The sequence below is a fragment of the Carettochelys insculpta genome, chromosome 6, assembly GCF_033958435.1.
Source record: "Carettochelys insculpta isolate YL-2023 chromosome 6, ASM3395843v1, whole genome shotgun sequence".
Lineage (NCBI taxonomy): Eukaryota > Metazoa > Chordata > Testudines > Carettochelyidae > Carettochelys > Carettochelys insculpta.
Window position 1 is genome coordinate 63489541 of NC_134142.1, and position 20302 is coordinate 63509842.

At 42.8% G+C, this 20302-nt stretch overlaps 1 protein-coding gene across 4 annotated transcripts in view; it reads right to left on the reverse strand.

The window, feature by feature from the left end:
* The window catches only part of VPS39 (VPS39 subunit of HOPS complex), a 41432-nt gene that overhangs the window by 3644 nt on the left and 17486 nt on the right, over positions 1–20302 (reverse strand). For all 4 annotated transcript variants that reach the window (XM_074997057.1, XM_074997058.1, XM_074997060.1 and 1 more), the window contains 14 exons: positions 19979–20099; positions 19438–19567; positions 14086–14228; positions 12259–12402; positions 11466–11607; positions 10748–10834; positions 7156–7229; positions 6372–6470; positions 5970–6087; positions 4705–4833; positions 4041–4143; positions 2046–2091; positions 925–1074; positions 601–735 (listed from right to left, as the gene is read on the reverse strand). In XM_074997057.1, the coding sequence (XP_074853158.1) occupies positions 601–735; positions 925–1074; positions 2046–2091; positions 4041–4143; positions 4705–4833; positions 5970–6087; positions 6372–6470; positions 7156–7229; positions 10748–10834; positions 11466–11607; positions 12259–12402; positions 14086–14228; positions 19438–19567; positions 19979–20099 (1621 nt within the window). The remainder of the gene's footprint in view (positions 1–600; positions 736–924; positions 1075–2045; positions 2092–4040; positions 4144–4704; positions 4834–5969; positions 6088–6371; positions 6471–7155; positions 7230–10747; positions 10835–11465; positions 11608–12258; positions 12403–14085; positions 14229–19437; positions 19568–19978; positions 20100–20302) is intronic.

Here is a 20302-nt window from a genome sequence, read left to right on the forward strand (position 1 = left end):
GGTGAACATGAAACATGATAAACAGCAAAGGTACCAGCTTCTCATCTAGTTGGTGGGGTGCTCAATCTCCACCTCAGCCCTCCGCTACCTCCCTCTCCAGGCCAGAGCCAACCTGCATACCATGAAACACCTGTTTGCAGCAGGGAGGAGGAACTGAGAGGGAGGGGAGGAGTTGGTCACAGGATCACCAACAGGTGAGAGGTGTTGATGGATAGCATGGAAAAAAGGGAACTTCACTGCCAGTGGGTGCTGAGCACCTGCCATTTCCCACCCCCCGCATGGGTGCTCTGGAGCACCCATGGAGTCTGCATCATATGGCGAGCACTTCAGTGCTACACCTCAGCCACCTTTCTGGTCTGAATAGACAGCAGGACAGCCTATTTCAACTACCTTCAGTTTCTCACTATCTCTAGAAATGCAAGAGCAGTGAATGACTGATTAGCACGCATTTAATCATCTTAACTACAGGAGGACACCATCTAGAGGACAAGTTTCCTGCACTGGGGGTGAAGAGCTCAATTTTTTTTTTTATAGCTTTTCTATTCAACAGAACCTTCACAAAATCCACCCTGACAAATGAGGATCAAGTATGCCACATACCCTTAAGAATTCTGCATGGAGGAGATTCTTGAGTACTTGGTTGAATCGCTTCTTCTGGGCATTTTCTTCAAGGACTTTTTCCAAGAAGATTCGAATCTCACTAATTTGAGTATTTGCTGGGAGCAGGTTTATAGCCTAGAAGGGACAAGAATAAGACAAATGGGTATGGCTGAAAAACAAAAAGAAATGGGATTGAGACGTTCATTTTTATCCAGATTTTTTAGGATCAGCTTCCAGGACCCACCGTCAATTCCTGGGTGTTTCACTGTCATTTGAAACACAGCAACGATCCATACCATGGCCTACAAAAGAAGGAATCCTTACCTTGGTAGTATCTAATTTGCTGTGGTGCAATTCTAAAACCTGCAGAGCAGCCTGGAGATTGGCTTGAGGCTCCAACAGTTCCATCTTGATTGGCCCAAGGCAATGAAAACTAGGTGGGGATAGATACATCCGGAGCAGGGACAGATACACCTGTTTCACACAAACACAATGAAGAATGAAGCATATCAAACAAACATGATTGAACTCCAACTACTACTGGACTAGCCATGCAAGACACCTTGGCATTGGCAAGTAGGGATTTTGAGAAGGACTTAAAAATCTATTAGCCTTAAGCAGATTAGCTCCTCAATAAGTGTGATTAATTTCCAAACCTTCAGCATGAAACAAGGTTTAGGAACAGATATTAAAATTTACATCTCCTTTCTCTCCAGCTCTGCTTTATTGATGCAGACTCAGGTGCTAACTTTAATCAGTAGAAAGCTTTAATACTTTTTCTTCCTGGTAGCAGAATCACCACAGACCAGAGGAACAGAGCTGGACTCTACTGTTACTTGAAAGAAAAGAACTTTCAGACAATTAAAAAGGTTTAGTCATTTCCAGCAACTCCAGAACATTCTGAACAGGAGAGATGTGACAAAAAACTACTAGAAGTGCCTCAGCAGTAGATGATGGTACAGAGGACCCAGCCCCCTAAGGCAACTGTAAGCAAATTTGCACAAAGTAAGTCTACAGTAGACCCCCAACTTATGTAGAAGTTGCATTCCTGCACAACCCCGCATAAGTCAAAGTTTGCGTTATTTGGGGGAGCCAGTAAACTAACCAGCACTCGACAGTTTCCTGTCTCCTGTGAGTGATGCAGAGCTGGAAGCCAGGCTCCAGCTACCCGCCCCCTACAGGAGCGGGGAAACTGACCAGCACCGCTGCACTGGTCAGTGTCCCAGCTCCCCTAAGTGGCGGGCAGCCCAGAGCCAGGCGCCAGCTCCCTGCCACTCAGAGTCACATTAACTCAAGATTCGCATAACTGGAATGTGAGTATCCCAGGGTTCTACTGTACTTGAAACTTGGCAAATGGGAAGACAACAGTTATAATGCCCGTATCTCTCACACACACACCCCCATCCACCCCCCAACAGGAACAAGATGGGCATAAAGCTACTCACATCTTTGTTGCCATCTTTGGTTCTGTCATAGTGTTTATGGCAGTACCTAAAACAGAAGTGAAACGAAACATGTAAATCCAGAGAGGTTTACTATTAACAGTCTCAACAGCCTCAGTAACGCAGAACATGCCACTGCAGCTCTAACGTTAAAGCAGAGCTTACAAAGGGCACTTTTCACTCTCAACTGTGCGATGCTGTTGAAAATGGAGATTTTAAACTTCTTAAAATTAGTTGTCTCAGTCCAAGACATTTAAATTTGAAAGAGACAGCAGTGAACTGAGTCCTGGGTGTTAAAACACACTGGGGAAACATGTCTTAGTCTGACCATCGATGCAGCCAAAGAAATAAGTGGATAGACCCTGGGGTAACAAGCCAGTGAATGGTCATTTAAAATTCAAGAAAGAGGTAGCTGATCAGCGCACAGCAGGGTGAATGCCTCCCAGCTGAGGTTATCTGAAGAGGTATGCACAGAGGCAAGAGGTGAGAAAAGCATGGGGGAGCCACTGGCCATGTGACGACTTCTCTTCCCCAGCCCAGGCAAAGGCTGGGACTCCCCCGCTCCTCCAGCCAGTCCCTCCACCAGCTGGACACTTGCTGCTCCCACTCATGGCATTAGGGGTGCTCATGCCCCTTATACCACTCCCCATGTCACTCCTGGGTATGCAAAAATTTAGGATTAAGAGCACTCGTGTAGTAACACAAACCCTTTGGAGCATGCCTGGCAACAGCTAGATGCTGATTAGTTGTATTTTCACCCAAAAGCTACCTTTTTTTCAAAAATACAGAGGAACCAGCCATAGACTCCATCTAGTTGAGACAGCTGCAGAAGCAGCCAAAGCAGAGACTACCTGAAGGGGATGTGGAAGAAGGTAAAACCTGTCCTCAGCTGGGGCATCCCTTTCATAGCACCACCTGGCCTCAAATGGGGACCTCCCCTTACCAGGGACTCCAGCAAAAAACTGCAGACGAACAAATAAGGATCTCCAACCCATAGGAGCAGCTGCAAAAGTCGTCACACCTGGGCCCTTCAGTCATTCAGAGATCTTCTACAACTGACAGATTTCTCTGCCCTGTGCTGCTTGCTACAGCCCTCCCACTCCTCGTCTCAACCTCAGTTTCACTCCATACCTACCATGTCCCCCTCACTACCTTCCCTTTTGAATAGTAACAGAGAGGTAGCTGTGTTAGACTGTACTCCAACACAACAACAGTGCCTGCACCCTACACCTTCCCTTTTGGCTTCTATGCAGCTTATCTGCTGCTCTGAACTAACCACCTTTCTGCCTGCCACCCAAAAACATGGAAATACAGTGACACTGCTCCATCTGCTTACATCATCCCCTTTTCCCCGCCTCTGCCCGTCTCATTTATTTAGGAGGTAAACTCTTCAGAGCAGGGACAGTTCATGTCTGTGAAGGACTACGACAAGGCCTCATTCTCAAGTGGTTCTTGGCACCATCATAACAAATGTGCGGTTTTCACTACGAACACCCACTAATAGAAAAGAATCTCCTTGCTAAAATAGTTCCATCTAATTGAGGAAGGATATTGCGTAGACATATTAACCTTCTCCTGCCCCAATGAGGTGTGTTTATGGATAAAGAAAGTAACATGTAACAACAGGGCACAAGTTAAGACACTAACAATAGGATGGGCTTATGTGACAGAGTGAAAGCAAAAAAAGAGCCTGCTTTACTGTTTAAGTAAAGAAACAGAAACCAGGCTTGAGGCACTGATAAATGGAACAGCGTGGGAAAGTCAAACCAAGTAGTGTGGGAATGTTAGAGGTGATCAGAAGCCACACAAAGAGAATCCTAACCAACCAGTGTACCAGATATGAGAGATCAAAAAAGGTTACATTACTTTATATGTTCTAGATGCACACAAACATTTAACAACTCTGCTTCACCCACAGGGACATGAATAAGTAATGAAGAGAAGCTACTTCTTTTAAAAAAACACCTTGTAAAAATGGATGCTACGGGAGAGGCTTACATTTCAGCCATTTTGGTATCCTTCAGAATGTGGACATAAATAATGAGGGCTTGTTCGTGCTTTCCCATACGACCCAAAAGCAGGGCACGTTCTTCTAGAAGGCCTAGAGGGGAATATCAGAGGAACAGTCAGTGCCTGCCACTGTAACAGGAATTTTCAAGCTCCACAACAGGCCAAGGAACTAAAAGATGATACAGGAGTGAAAGCAGGAAAAAAAAATATTAAATTGGGGAATGGACAGGTCAGAGACTAAAAACTAGATGAGTTATCAGTGGTATCTTGCCATGTCAAACAATACCACTTTACTGGCTTCTGAAGTATTTCTGCTAGTGTCCTGCCACCACCTTTATTGAACATCCCGGGGATACTTAGCAATGAGTGCAGAAGGAGTCAAGCATCAATGCTCGTCTGGAGCAATCCAAGCTCATCTACATGTTACAGTGTAAATTTAAAGGAGAAGTCAGGCAGCGGCTCATCTTAATCAACCACATGACCACAAAGTCCAAATACTGGTGCATGCAACCATGGTTGGCAACTACAGACCTAATAGTTTTTACATTTCTAGCTGCAACCATTTTATAAAAAGGAAGGAGCAGCACAGACTGTGCAGCATGAAACTAAACAGGCTTCAAGCTGAAGGAAGCTGGCCATGACTAGCACTCACCATCAAAAGGGAAATCGCTGATGAGCTGACTAGGTTCATAGCAGCTAGAAATCTCAAGAAAACAGAGCAGCTTTCCCCGATACTCTCCCAGCTCCCCCGCCTCCTCTCCAGCAGGCACTGGAATTTTATCTGTGGTGGAAAGAAAGAGAAAACTCTCCATTAGTAGCATATGGGTCCTCCCACAGTAACCTAAGGGAACAGGAAGACAGATCATTTTCAGCGCATGGTTTGGCAAGAAGCCAAATGCCATTTACAATGTATCATGCACTGGGGTCCATGTTTGCATGAATAACCAATAGGGAGTTGGAAGACTTGTCTCCTTTTCTGGAGAACTTGATAATGAAGCATAGCAGATGAATAATGAGAGCAAAAACGTCTCCCAAGCCCCAAAATTCAGGAAAGGATAGTAAACGCCACATAACCATGGAAATAAAAGTTTGTTGCCCCATCCTAGAATTTCCTCTAAACATGTGAAACTATAAGCTCCATGTAATTTCACCACTATTTTATTCCCTTCATTCCACACCAAATCATGCTGTGCTCTTTTGCCTATGATGTACACAGCAAAGAGAACGTATAAATGTGATTTAAATCATTAATGACATGGATACTGGAATGGCCAGGATGCTTATAAAATCTGTGGATGACCCCAAGATGGAAGGGTTTGCAAGCATTGTGGAGGATAGAAGTAGAGTTTAAAAGAACCTGGATAAATTGTAGAATCAGCCCCCCACACTACAAATGATATGGATAAGTGGGGAGAGTTCAGAGAAGAACAACAGAAATGATCTAATGGTTAGAAGACCTAACTTAGGAGGAAAGGTTAAACAAATGGGCATGTATAGTCTTGAGAAAAGACATCTGATTGAGAGACTGAAGGTTAAGTATGTTAAGGTCTATAATAAGATAGATAACAGTAATTGTTCTCTATATCCACTAAAGGAAGGACAAGAAGTAATGGGTTTAATCTGTGGCAAGGGAGATTTAGATTAGACATTAGGAAAAATCTTTTAGCTGTCTGACTAGTTAAGCACCAAAACAGGGTCCCAGAAAAAGACACTTGGGATTCCCTGTCTTTGGGAGGTTTTTAAGAACACCTGCCAGACATGGCTGAGGCACAGTGGATCCAGCCTCAGCACAGATGTTGGACTAAACATCCATCTCATCCCTGCATTTCAAAGAGACTTCTAAAACAATGTCATGAGTGTGTACTCTGCAATCTCTCCTTTCTGCATTATGCCTGTTGCCAGACATGGTTAAAGTACCTGCAGGGAAGGAACTGAGATATTCCTTCATTAATGCCTGCACCTTCTCACAGTACAGCTGGATAAGACGATTATGGAATTCTGAGACAGTCTCCTCCCACACATGGATGATGTGTTCCTGTGAACATAAATACACAATTCAAGAGTTCACCAAAAGATGCTTCCACTGCCTACAGAGTAGTCTATCAACAGCTCCACAATTTCCTCTGCTGGCCATCAGACAAAAATAGTTCCTGAATCCCACTCACATCCACCTTCTAACAGCTGTACACTGTGTTTATTTCACCTCATGCTGAAGTTAGTATTCATTATAAAAATTTCAGATTCTAACACCCCTGAGAGCGGTGGCTTGATAAATACAAGTGTTATAATGAAAATAGTATTGCTAATTAAAGATCTTACCAGATAAGGTATAGCTAGACTTTTAAAATTTTCTATCAAGAAGTTGAGTACTTTGTCTCGAGGCAAGGATTCTACTTCTGGAAGGTCTTCTGTAAATATCTGCCAAACAAAAAACATTTATTCAGTGTAATTTTGGGTTTCTGAGTCAAAGGTATTGCAACACACAAGCCCTCAAATCAAGTGTGGGAGCTCTCAGAAGAATAAAAGCAGTAGATACACCTGTTTGAAGCTGTCTCATATGTGGAATGAAAAGTGACACATTTTGTATTGCCACCTCATGTAACATCTACCCTGCCTACTAGAAAGTGTAAACATGCGTTCTACCACCAAAGCTGTACTGGCAAAGAAATGAAATGTAGGACAGTAAGTTATATTTGGTATTTAAATGTACCCTAGGAAATTGTGTGCAGCTACAAAATACAGTTAACAGTAACATTACGTTGGGCCCTTATTGCTGTTTACAGCAAAAGCTCTCTGTGCAGAGGGACCTGCATACATGAGATGTGTTAGCTGTAGTGAAATTATTCCCACATGTTCATTTCAAATAGAAGGCTACATAAGGAAACACAGGCATGCTCTTCCTCCCCCTCCATTACCAGATAGATAAAATTCTGTCATTTCTGCATTGAACGTATGTGGAAAAACTAGTCATTGGCCTGAAGTCCAATAGTAATCATGGACGCCAATCTCTACCCAGGCTTCTGAGGACAAGGACAAGCAACTATCACTACACTAACTGCATCAATACTCAGATGTAACAGCCACCTAGTGTAGCAACTCTTACCTTCAATCCATCCTCAGGAAAGTCTCTGAGCACCCAGGTAGAATAGAGGAATACCAGGTGCAAGTTTTCTGTGCCTGAAACAAGCAGCAAACATAATACTCACCACAGCTTCAAATATTTGGGGGCTGGGGGGTAGGCTCAGTGCTTTGAGCATTGGCCTGCTAAACCCAGGGTTGAGAGTTCAATCCTTGAGGAAGCCACTTAGGGATGGGGGCACATAGATGTCAGGGATGGTGCTTAGTCCTGCAAAGAGGGCAGGGGACTGAACTAGATGACCTCCCAAGGTCCCTACCAGCTCTAGGGTGGGGGTGTGGGTGTGTAATAAAAATTATACTACTAATCCCTGAAAATGCAGTGACTTTCATAGTGAAGTATTTTCACAGCCAGAGGTGCTAGAAGCTTCATTTCATGCGTGCACACACCCCCTCAACCCCACACACCCAAGTTGGAAACAGAGCAACTTCTGTTTCAAGGACCAAGTCAGATACTAGGATGCCATTAGAATTAAACAATCGCAACTTAAGAGACAGCCAACTTAATTGCTTTCCGCAGGGTTCACTTTACTTAAAGCACCCAGTTTTACTATAATGGAAAAAAGAGGAAGTGTCTCTATTTTCAAGCTGACCTTGTGCATGCTCAGTTTCACTATATCTAATAGGATTACTGGCTCCCAGAGCACCTACCTATCATTCACAGGGAATGAAAAACAGCATTGTCATGGGGGACTTCAATCTGAGTGACACATGCCACAGATCATCTCACATTGCCAGTACTAAAATGTCTTCTGAATTTCTACATATCATTGACTTCAATTTTCTAATTCAACAAGTATTGCATTCAGACAGGAATTAGACCTCACCGTCACAGAAAGAACTGGTCAGTTATGTGCAAATGCTTGTGACTTCATTAAATTTGTTGTGGACAAGCTTAATAAAATCCCAAACAGTATATATGCACCATTCTCATACAGTGCTTCTGAACAGTCAATTTCACAAACCTAATAAGCCAGATCAGCTGAGAGAAAAATTACCCAAAAATATCAATGATAAAAGGGATGTATTTAAGATTATTTGATTGGCTGCCAAAAGTGGGAAGGGGAAAGAGAGAGAATCCCACAATCAAGAGACAAATTCATAAAACAACCCAGCTTATTAGAAAATTGAAGACCAGGTATTAAAAGAATATAATATGGAATAAAGGAAAGCTGAAAGCAATTAACCTAAAATAGGAGCTAGAAACTTTAAAAGATGATTAATTAAACAAGAGAAAAATATCCATGGCCAGCAAAGGACAACAAGGAGGGAAGGGCACAGGGGGATTTGGTTTGGATGTAAACAAAGGAATTCCAACAGGATAATGGTCCGTGAGATATTGTCAATAATGCACAAAAGCATGAGTTTTCAGTAAGTGTTTGTCCTGTATTTAGGGAAAAGCAGATCTATTCATATCATATGACTAAAACACTTTGCATTCCAACAGCAGCAAAAGATGTAGAACTCTAGGAGATACTGTTTGACTTTTTAAAATCAGCAGCTCCAGATAATTTGCATCCAAAAGAGCTGACCAATGAGCCTTCTGGACTGTTTGTTGATTTTCAATGGTCTTGCCATAGTGGGGAACTTCCATGGATTGGAATAAACCTAGTGTGTTCTGCCAATATTTTCAACACAAAAAAAAAGCCACACACCATGCAAATGACTATGACCCAGGTAATCAGATCTCAGATCCTGGGCACTAGAATGGAATAGCTTACGTGAAATTCTAGTGAAAAATTAAGGGAGACAATATCATCCTTAACATGTTTTAATGGAAAATGGATTTTGCCAATCTAAATTGATTTTTTAAGGCACTGCAAGTTTGGTTAATAAAAAGGTATTAGCATTGACTTCTGTAAGTCATTTGACTGGTACCACACTGTATTTTGATTAAGAAATTAGAATGACATACGATCAACATGTCATACTAAACATTGTCTGACAAACCTCAACAAGTATTTGGAGATGAGGACTCATTGACCAAATGTTTCTCTAATGTGGTCCCACAGGGTTCAATTCTCAGCCCTACACTAATTTTCATCAATGACTTCGAGCAACAACTAGTAATGATACAGTTTGCAAATGTCACAAAATGGGGGGAAAACGATAAACAATGAAAAGGACAGATCTCTACTGAGTGTGATCTGGATTGCTTGGTAAAAGGGGGTTCAGGTCAACACTATATTTTCCAATACAGCCAGCGGTGAAGTTATACAATGAACTAAGGCGGCAGCCATATTTATAGGATGGAGAAACTCCAAGAGATGTGGAGGGATCATGGTGGTTAATGGGTGCCCATGACCTCCCCAGTGCAAATCTATGACCAAAAGGATTAATGCCCATTTTTAGTTACATAAAATGGGGGAATATCAACTTGGAGTACAAAGGCTGCATCACCTCTAGTTTTAGTACTAATGATATGACTACTACTACAACCGCCTGTCCATAATTAAAGAAAGATGTTGAGAAACTGAATAGCATTCAGATAAGAGCCACAAAAATAAAGGATTGGAACACACACCTTATCGGCATGCCTGAAAGACAAAGGGTTCAATGTAGCCCAAAGTGAACGTTAAGGGTGACTTGCTCATATTCTAGAGGAATCTATATGGGTAACACAAATTTGACAGCTCAGTCTAGTAGACTGATGTAGAAAACAAGATTTAGACAAGGGTCCCCTCTACACCCATTGTTCTGTTCCTCCCTCAAACAGGGAGTAGATTGGCCCTAAAAGCTGCCCAGCTCGTCTAAATCTCCATCCCAGGATAACCCTTCTGTTACATTCCCTCTTCCTCCAACACTGCATTCTTCTGCCCCTCTGGCTTCTCTCTGCCAGACTGTGAAGTAATTGTCAGTGAGAAAGCAAGGCACAGCTAGCAAATCAGAGGGTTCAGGGAGCCAATTCTCTGCCCAAACCTCATACTGCATGATACACTAACTATCCTATATGGAAACCCTTGCACATTCTATGTACCTAAAGCACATTAAGTGCTCAGCTTACAGGGAACACTGGCTAGGATGCTGCTAAATTACAGTAGTTAACCACCCAGGAGAGACTCAAGTGCCGTCCAGCTAATTAGCAGAGCAGAGACACCCACAATGGGCAGCATGTGTTTCTATCAGCGGTGCACATAAATTTTATTCCACCATGGATGGAAAAAAATTAGAGGGAATACTGACTAACCCACTCAAAATTACCATGGCTTGCTCCCTATCAGGCTGCCCCTGTGCTACAGGGGAGCTCTAGCAGAAAGCCCTCTGTATCTTTGGCACTATTTGTGGTGTTTATCTGAACTGAGTGGTGGTAAAGGATTGGTGTACACACTTATATACATATAAAAATGTATGTTTGAAAAACTCAGATTTAAGACAATTAGTAATTTTGTAATTACATATATAATTTGGGAGAATTATAGAAAATTTCAAATATCTGGCATCTGCAACTGAAGAAAATTCGCAAGGAGAGAGAGAGTCAAGTGGCATACCAAGTTTACATATTGAGAGTTAGACAAGTCCTTTTAAAGAGAGGTTCTCACTTACTCCTGTTTTGCACTCACCCAAATGCTGGAGATACTGCACTGTCCTTTCATGGCCCTTCAAAGGAGAGTTGGCTTTCTTTGATTGATCCACTAATACCTGCAAAGCTTTGAGTGGAACAAAGTAGTCAAGTGCACGCAGATTATCCTTACATTTAGAAAGCAGCTTCCGGAATTCATTGAACTTGTTTCCAGAAGAGCCAGACAACAAAGTGTGCTACCCATTAGCCTAATCATTGTGGCAGAACAGGAAGAATTATTTTTACATGTCAACTTTTTGCTATACAAGAAGCTCTTTGAAAGGATCTATCCCAGGCAAGTAACATGATGACTTAAGTCATAATGGTAGCAGTTTCTTGATGAAATCATTGACTAATTCTGACCCCACCCCAGAGTCTAGGGGAACCCACAAAGTCTACTAGCCTGGGTTTTCATACGCCATCTAATATGTGAGGAGAATAAGGGGAGTCCTTTTTCTGCTTCAGTCAGGGGCCACATCAGCAAAGTTGTTTTAGTTTGGGGGGGGGGACGGGGGGGACAGTTTTTTGCTCCTCACTGTTGTGTGGCCTCCAACTGATTTTCCCACAGGACAGCAGCCCCTCAACCCAAAAAAGTTCCCCCATCCCTGAGGTAGGCCATTCTGAAATACTGTTAGAGAAGAATGGATGAACAGACTTGTCAGCAAGAGATGGGTTAAGATGCATAGCAGAAGTGCGCACTCCATTCACCCTTCTCTCACCTTTTTCATGCAGCCCCTTCTTCTCATACAGTATTATCAGTTCACTGTACTTGTGCGCCTTCTTTAGTACATGCTCACTCTCTTCAATGTGGCAGTGATTGTTCTCCAGACGTAGTAATGGTGCTACCAGTGCTACATTTGTCTGCAAGCAAAGGAAAGGCATACAGAAGTTTCAGAATCATAAAATTTTCCTCTCGGGCTCATAGTGTCCAATAGTATAATCAAGAGCACCAGAAGCGAAGGAGAAAAGAAAGAAAAGAAAATATTCGTGGCATAACAAGTGGGATTTTAACATTTCAAAGAGAAAGCCCTCTATCCTGTCCATTTTACATGCAATTTAACTTCATTATTCAGTAAACAAGCAAAACACCAGCACTCCTTCCTTCACTGTGTTTGGGGACTGTCTAAGAAACATTAGCTTCAAGGGCAAGGGCCACAGACAGCTTCCTCCATGCTGTGTTGAACGACAATGACAGAAAAGCATGCTTACAAATGTATTTCTCTGTACTTCAAAATAGAACATTCCACATTCTAAGGAAAGGCAGTCTTGCAAATCCTGAGAAACAAACAGATAAGACCTTGCCAAGTTCTATGAGGCAGTCTGCCGCTAATGAAGAAAATGGTGGGATGAAATTAAGTTCCACAAAATAGTTTAGCCCAGAAGAGACATTCACATCAAACCATCGCATGAAAATATTCCTCATCCCGTCTTCCAGTGATGCCCACCTCAAGCTCTCAATGCGGTTTATTCTCATAGATTTAATAGAGTCACCGGGTGATGTAGGCAACTCACCTGGAGGTAACACTTGAGCAAGGTAGTGTCAATGATTTGAAGCAGCTTCTTTTTGGATTTGATGGTGGGTGTTCCTTCCATGAGGGGGGAAGTGCTGGACTGGTGGTCTGAGTCATTTAACTTCTTTACCAGCTGACTTCTTTTCTGCAGAACACAGAATGAGATTTAGGATAGGCAGGCTATGGAATGTATGTTGTCTTTGCATACTGAAGAACCACAGTTACAGTACATGTGTCTTCGTGTAAAGACAGCCATTTATTCCTCGTAAGTACCTCACAAGCAGTATCCACCCCAGGATGCAAGGTTGGAGTCTACCTAAAAAAAAAGTCACACTACCACTCTAGAAGATGCAGCAATGGCACAATGACTAACATACAGACAACCATGCAACAGCCCTGAAAATGTCCACTTCTGGCATGTCATTTGGGAGGTGCAGCTGAAGCTATTTTATGTGAAGCATTTGTACAGGATAAAATAGTCTGAAGAACACTTGCCCCTCCCCAGAAACCACATATGACAAACTGGTGAGGAGGAGGTACAAATGATTTAGCCCTGTCCAGACAGAAGGTTAGATATCACCTGATATCTCACATGTTGTGACATTGCTCCTCTGGAGGTGATAAATAGATTGCCCAGTTCAAATCAAACCAAGGAACCACTTAAGACAAGTTTTTTGGATGTGGTCATAAAGTCACTTTGTCCTTCAAGAGACAGATCTTAATTGCTGTGCAAAACCAGCCTTCTGACACAAAAACAGAAAGCGACAAAAAGCCAGTGGCACAAATGGAGGTCCTATTAAAGCCACCACGACCATATTAAAAGGAACATGCTTTCTGACTGGAAGACAGATATAAGACAATATACAAACCCTGGTGAGACCACAACCAGAGAAATACTTAATAAAAGCTAACTACATACAACTAGAAAAGTCAATAGCCCAGAGGTTGCAAAGCTGGACCCTCTGCGTGGCTCCTGACTCAGCCAAAGGTGGGAATATGGGACTGAGGCAAGTTGGGGCTGCGCCGCCACCTCATATCTGGGGGGTTGGTTATGGCAAGGAGCTGTGAACATTAGCACCACCACTCAGCAGGTATTGCTAGGCAAAATTCTCTACCTCTAGAACACCATGAAAAATACAATATATTCAGATATAAAAGCCACCTCAAATTCAGTATATTGCGGCTAAACTATCAACTCTCATCTCGATCCGTCCACAAGAAAACAGATGAGTTGCACATTATTCCCTTGACTGTCAGAATGGTGACTGAATTCTCGTGTTCACTGCTTCAGTCCTATGTTACCCAAACATCCAACAATATTTTTCAGACACACATTAAAGCCATCTATTTTTGACTCCCCCAGAAACATGTGGGGTTTTTGTTTTAACTGCCAACATGTTGGCTGTAATAAAGGACAAAGGTTTGTCATTGTTAAATCCGGAAAAGGGCCAATTTCATATTTTGATGTTGAAAAACCATGAGGGGAAAAAAATACTCAAGAGCTATTACGAATCAAGACTTAAAAGAAATCTAGAGGCTTCAGATATCTTTGTAATTTCTTAAAATCAACACAGAAGTTTAATTATTATTCAACAAAAATATAGACGTTTGTCTCTTAGGCAGACTGCTCAAAAGGGTGGGGAGAACAGAACAGCAATCTTAGGGAACCGCTGAGAGGCGAAGCACAGCTACCAGACACATTTGGCATGCGCCAAATCCAGCACTGGACTACCTCCTTGCTATGCAATGCCCCCCCACTCAAGTCACCAGGTCACGCTTAGGTATCAGAAGCCGCATTCTCAGACAGACAGCTATTTACAGCACTTGCCTGAGTTAAGTAGTCTATGAGTGCTAAGTGTGCTTTCTCCAACTCAGCCCCAGAGAGCACCGGCAGAGGGTTGGGATACTGCAAATGTTTCCTGTAATCAGTGGGTAGCAAGTCAGGATACAGACCCATCACATGAGTGGGATCTAAACACACACACAAAAAAAAACAACAGTATTTATAAGTTTCATAGCACTTCATTTTTCGAAATGTTCTTATGACAAGGCAGGGTGGTGCCACATGGACACAAGATCTAAAGTTTGTGGGTGACATGATAATTTTATCTTGTAAGATCATGCAAGACTAGATGAAGGTAATAATATGTAAAGATTCTCACATTATGAAGTCTGGAAGCTTTGGCATCAATAACCTTTGTGGATATTACATGACTAACAGAGCAGCTGTCTTGTACAATGAAGAACTTTAATACTATTTTTGATAAAGGGATGGGAGTAGGGGAATATGTAAAATTTATTTCCTCCAAAGCTCCATGCAAAATGCATGAAAAAAATCTGGCAATACACAGAACTGATACATATAGAAAAAGTTAAAAATAAAAAGGAGGAGACATTAAATTTCTATTGAACTAGTGCTAGTTTTATCATCATGGGAGCTCTGGGGGGCAAGGTTTTTCCTTTTACCAGAGTATCCATATTAATATCAATGTTGGTGGTAGTGAGTTGAAGATATGGATCCAGTGTTCCACTCCCTCTTCGGTTTAGGGTCTTGGATTTCAATTGTCTTCATCACAGATCATGTACTTTCACATATGCAAGTGCTACTGGACACCGAATATATCTTGAGTGCCAAGTCCCTTAGCTTGGGGAAATGCTCCTTACAGACCAACTTCCAGACACTATCCTAACCATCTTTTGTTAGCAACAGTGGGTCAGACTGCAGCTCACACAATTCAAGCTGAAGATCGGGTGACTGCCTCTACTGTAGCTTCCATTGGACTGTGAAACAAGTGGAGAATGGGCTTCAGTTTGCTGCAGTCTGCAAATCTCTCGTAAAACTCAGATATAGTTTCAATTTTTCTGCAAAGCTTGAAAAGTCTGCCATGATATCATTGGTCATCAGTTCATGGCAAGAGGCAAAAGCATGCAAGATCATTCTTCTTAAAACACACACTGAATAGCTGAAGCTTTCAGCAAGATGCTGCAATGTGCTCAGCTAGCTCGGAAACATTCTGTTGCGCATCTTGTAAGTGCAGGTTCAGCACACTGAAGTGAGTTGTCATGTCTGCCAAGAATGATAGGTAGAGAAGAAAATCTATCTTGCAGTTTGATATTAATGTGTTGCCAATATGATCATTCTGAAGAAAGGAAAGAGCAAAAAAAATGCCAGTCTTTCCAGCACTCTGCCACCTGATATTTGAGTGCAGTAGATGATCACTAAATTCTACATTCAGATCTGCAAGGAAAGATATGCTTCTGAGATTTGTTGCCGCATCTAACTAAGTTCACTATGTTGACAACACTGTGCACGACATCACTCATCTGTACTATCTTGTCACATAATGTTTCTTGGTAAAGAACGCAGTGTAGTGTGATACAACCCACACCATCTTCCTTCAGCAAACCAAGTAACCCCTCTTTACTGCCAGTCATGGCTCTTGCACAGTCAGTTACAATACAGGAACTCTTTTGAAACCCTCCATATTCACTGAAAGCAGAATGAAAAGCTGCATAAATGTCTGAACTTTTAAATTACCATCCAAGTATTGCATGGTGATTAGTTCTTCATGTACCACAAAATTCTCATCTACAGTACGTGACTACGTGCAATTGGCTTACATCACTGACATCCGTACTTTTGTCCGAAGCCAGTAAAAAGTACTAGTTCCTTATATCTTCCCATTTGAAAGAAATGTGCTCAGTAAGTTTTTATGCTTCCCACAACTGTTTGATCAGACAATGACGCTTTCAAATTTTCTGGTCATTATCTTCTCCAAATGATTGCTCCATTTTCACTGCATGTTTCTTTATCAAGTCTCCATCTCTAAATGATCTGTTCCCTTTCCACAAGCATCATCAGAGCAACTGCACATGATGCAGTAAGGCTTGCACTTTGAGGCTTCCCACACTTGAATAGCATAAAGTTTTGTTTCTGATAATGGCTTTTCAGGTCCTTCAAAATATCAGTTAATTTCCCTACATACTAGGCATACTATGTTCAGTGCATTGTCTCAATGCTGCCCAACATTATACTCTTTCACCACACCTGTGGTCTGTAGGCACGAAAGACAAAGGCTTTCTATTGTTTTCAAGGAATAGAAATTCTTCCCATTTAATGTAAAACACTCGGTTCACTTCAATCTTTTTCCATTAATGTTCATTTTGAGGATTACAAAGTGAAACAAAAAAAAAAAAATCACTGTGTGCACTTTTATTCAGTTAGCAGCATGGGTGGCTCATCAGTAAGGCAAAGAAAGGCTCTGCCTTTCCAGACAGATGATCAGGGGAACACTAACACTGGGGCTGTGCTGGCCCTGCCCTTCCCCACCTTTCCATATACTGTTGGTGCAGAATGTGTTTAGTATGGTTCAGAGAGGTTCTGGGGCAGCTGCGAAGGCAAAGCAGCAGAATGTCCCCAAACCTGCACGAAACATACACAAGGCTCAAATTACAGGCCCACAGGCTCCCCAACCTAACCTGCATTTTCAGTTTTGTTCAAAGGTACCTTCAAGATATGCACCAGAAAACCACACCTACTCAGCATGCTGTGCCGCTGCTCGCTGGCTGGCTGGCCTCTACTACCTGCTTGGCAACTCTCCCCATCTCATCCCACTCCAGGTACCATAGCCCAGGGTGGGAAAAGTGGGCTTCCGCCTTGCTGCTTTCTCCCACCTTCACCTTCTACCTCCCAGAGCTGGCCCCAGAGAATTCTCTGCTCTGCTTTGCCCCCCTTGTTTGATCTGTGGATTTGCTGCCTCCTCCTTCCTTCTCCCACCCATCGCCCCAGTCCAGATGCTGCTAAGTGCTCCCCTTCCCTTCTCAGCCTCTCCTCACTCCCTTTCACCCCCAACCCTCTTGCTCGTGTGTGGAGTTGTGGTGGGTTTAGTTTCCTTTTCCCAGACCAGCTGCTGCTGAGCCTACTGCTTAGGGTCCTCTTCTCCCCTTGCCCTCTCCTCAGAGGCTCTCCCCCATAGTCCCGCTTTGAACTCTCTGAAACCATAGCTGGATGATTCTTCTATGAACTCTACTGTACCACAAATACAACTCCCCATCTACATGCTCTGTTCAGCCATCAGTCCCTTTGAAGTGACTCATTTGTTTTACTGATAAAGGAAAAATGGAAAGTGAAATTAAGGGAAGAGCTCGGCTTGGAGTTTGAAAGCAGAGCCAGGAATTAAATTAATGGCCCCCTGTCCCAGACTTCCAGGGAATCAGCTGACGGACATTTTTATTCCCAAATACAGTGGTTTTAATCAGGCACCTTCAGTATGTCCAGTCTTCACAAACAGCATCTCGCCCATTCTGCAAAACATGCTCTATTTTCTTTAGAATTTGCATTAAACTGGCAGTTTGCTTCTCCCTGCCCTAACACTCTTGGCTTGGGTTCAGAGAATTAGCTGGAAGGGGGTGTACACATGGTGAGCGGGGGTAGCGATGGAACAGGGAAGAGAGGAAAGAGACAGTGGAGGAGGTTGGGTTATGGGTATGGCCACAGGCACAAGAGGCAGGCTTAGGAGCCACTGTCATCCCCCAAGCAAAGCTTCACCCACCATTCATGGTTACCAGTAGATAGGGGACACAAATACCCATGTGACTGATTCAGCTCAACTGAAGGCCTGAGGCTGACTGACATGTCATATAGTACAGAGACAAAATACATTCCTGGTTATGTGGGACCTGGATTGGGAAACTTGCTTTGCTAATGGAGGAGTCACACTGATGTTACTGTTTTTCTATACATAATAAAATTGCAGCACCTGTCACACATTTTATCCTCCCCAAAAGATGTGTTACACAACTGATCTATGAGTGTTTGCGGGCTCCAGAAAAAGTTGACCCACAGGCCACATGTGGCCCACAGACCTGCAGTTGGGCCATCCTGTCATATAGCTTTCTGATGATTAGCAAAGTTGACCACAGAGAAGCCTACAACACTTAGTAGTTACATCTTCATAGTGCTTTACAAATAATTATCTCTACACTATATATTGCTAATGAAGTACAGTAGTCCAAGTTATGCGAGGGTTGTGTTCCCAAGCACCCTCACATAACTTTGGCATGGCTTTCTTCCCCAGCAGAATGCATGTTCCGCAGCCAGGGAAGTAGCAGGAGCACCTGGAGTGCCTTTTGAAAGGTTAAGTCCTGGGCTTGGATGGGGGCAGTGCAGGAAGGTTAAGCCTGGTGGAGGGTTGGGGTCATGCAAGGCAGTGAGGGGAGTTAAGCAGGGGCCATGGGGTCGGGGAGCAAAGTGGTAGGCCAGAGGCACCGGGGTGCGGGCGGTTTGAGCTGGGGCCTGGGAGTGCTGGATTTTGGAGTTGTGCTTAACTCGCATTAACGTGAGTTAAGCACAACTCAAAAATCACATATTTCAAGGTTTTACTGTATTCCCATTTTACAATGGAGGAAAGGGAAGCAGAGGTTAAGTGCGGCAAGAGGGAGACAGCCAGAGCCGGAAGTAGAACTCCCAAGTTCATGCCTTCTCCGGCCTAAAATATTCAGCTGTGTTGTTACAGCTTAGTACAGAGTCCCAACACTAACAGTGACAATTTCAGGCAGGAATGTGAATTAATACTACCAGGTTGAAAAAGGCTTCTTACAACAAGAAACCAAGGTAATAAATCCAATGAGCTTCACAACCGATTACAAAGACAGGCCTGACTAGAAGTTCACATTACTAATGGAGTATCAGTTTCATGCAACTCATGAACTCCCAAATTCATTACTTAGATTCAAATTTAGAACCTGCCTGGCTCCTAATCTGTTCTTCTCATCCCAGAAGTGAAGTTTTCAAGAAGAGTGCCTAAGACTCAACGAAAGTCATGTCAAGTTGAAAATCATTCTGGGACCTGACGACACTCATTTCATTCTTATTCCATTCCCTGAGGTATCCAAGTAGGAAAAATGGATACAGGCTCAGTGATTTTTAGCAATGACTGCTGTCAATGGCAGAGGGAAGTAAATGGCAAGTCTGCTAGTGTCCCTTATATTCCTATTCCAAGCTAGGAAACTGTCTGAAGTAGCAAGAGGTTTCAGTGTCTGACTAATCAACTAATCTTGCGGCTATACAAGGGGACACTACTTTTTCTCATACTAAATCTGACCCAGCACCAAGTTCTAGTGAGATTTATTGTAGTCTCGCCCCACCCACATTCTTCAAGCCTGGGCTATACCAAGTTACCTGTACCAAGCTTGGCAAAAACCTGCATGGATTCATCAAAGCGCTTCTGGCAGAAGAGGTTGAAGGCATAGAGGTTCTTAATGTGATGAATCTGTTGTCGCTTTTCACTGTCTGAATCATCTTTCATTTCCTACACAAATACAAACCCAGGAATAATAGGAAGAATTCTTGTGCTTAAATACAAAGAGAAAGAAGAAAAACATTGACAGCATTGAGCTTGAAATTCACAGAGGAGAATGGGAAAATCCAGGGTTGAACAAATGCCCCTATGGTGTCCAAAAACAGATAGCTTGTCAAGGATGGGCAGAACTAGACAGCAAAGCAGAGCCCAGAGCCTTTAAGTTGTTAAATGGCTAAAGCATTAGTCATGAGAAACTAGAACGTTTGTTTGAAATGGACATCAAGGGGGTTAAAACATCAGGACTTGCAACAGTGCTTACTGGCAACCATTACCAAATAGACTACAGAGACTGGCCCATAATTCTATACCCAGCATTACAAATAGTGCATTCCATCAAGTCCACTAAAGATGACCACTTACCGCCAATTGAAGAGCCAATTCGAACTGCTTGTCTTGGAGAAGCTGCTGGATCTGGGTCGCTATGGAAACTGGAAGGAGACGCCAAACAAAATGATTGCTGGCCACATACACAATATTTGTACTAAAATTGGAAGAGAAAAGACCAGTTACCAACATATACTAATGAGGCAGGAACACTATTTCATATCTTAGTTAATACCTACAGGACTTAACCAGATATACTAAAGCAGCAAGGTTTCTCAAGTTCTCCTCTCCCTGCTGAACATAATGATCAAGGCAAACCAGAGATGAAACAGCCACTAGGAACTCCTGAGGACACTCAGG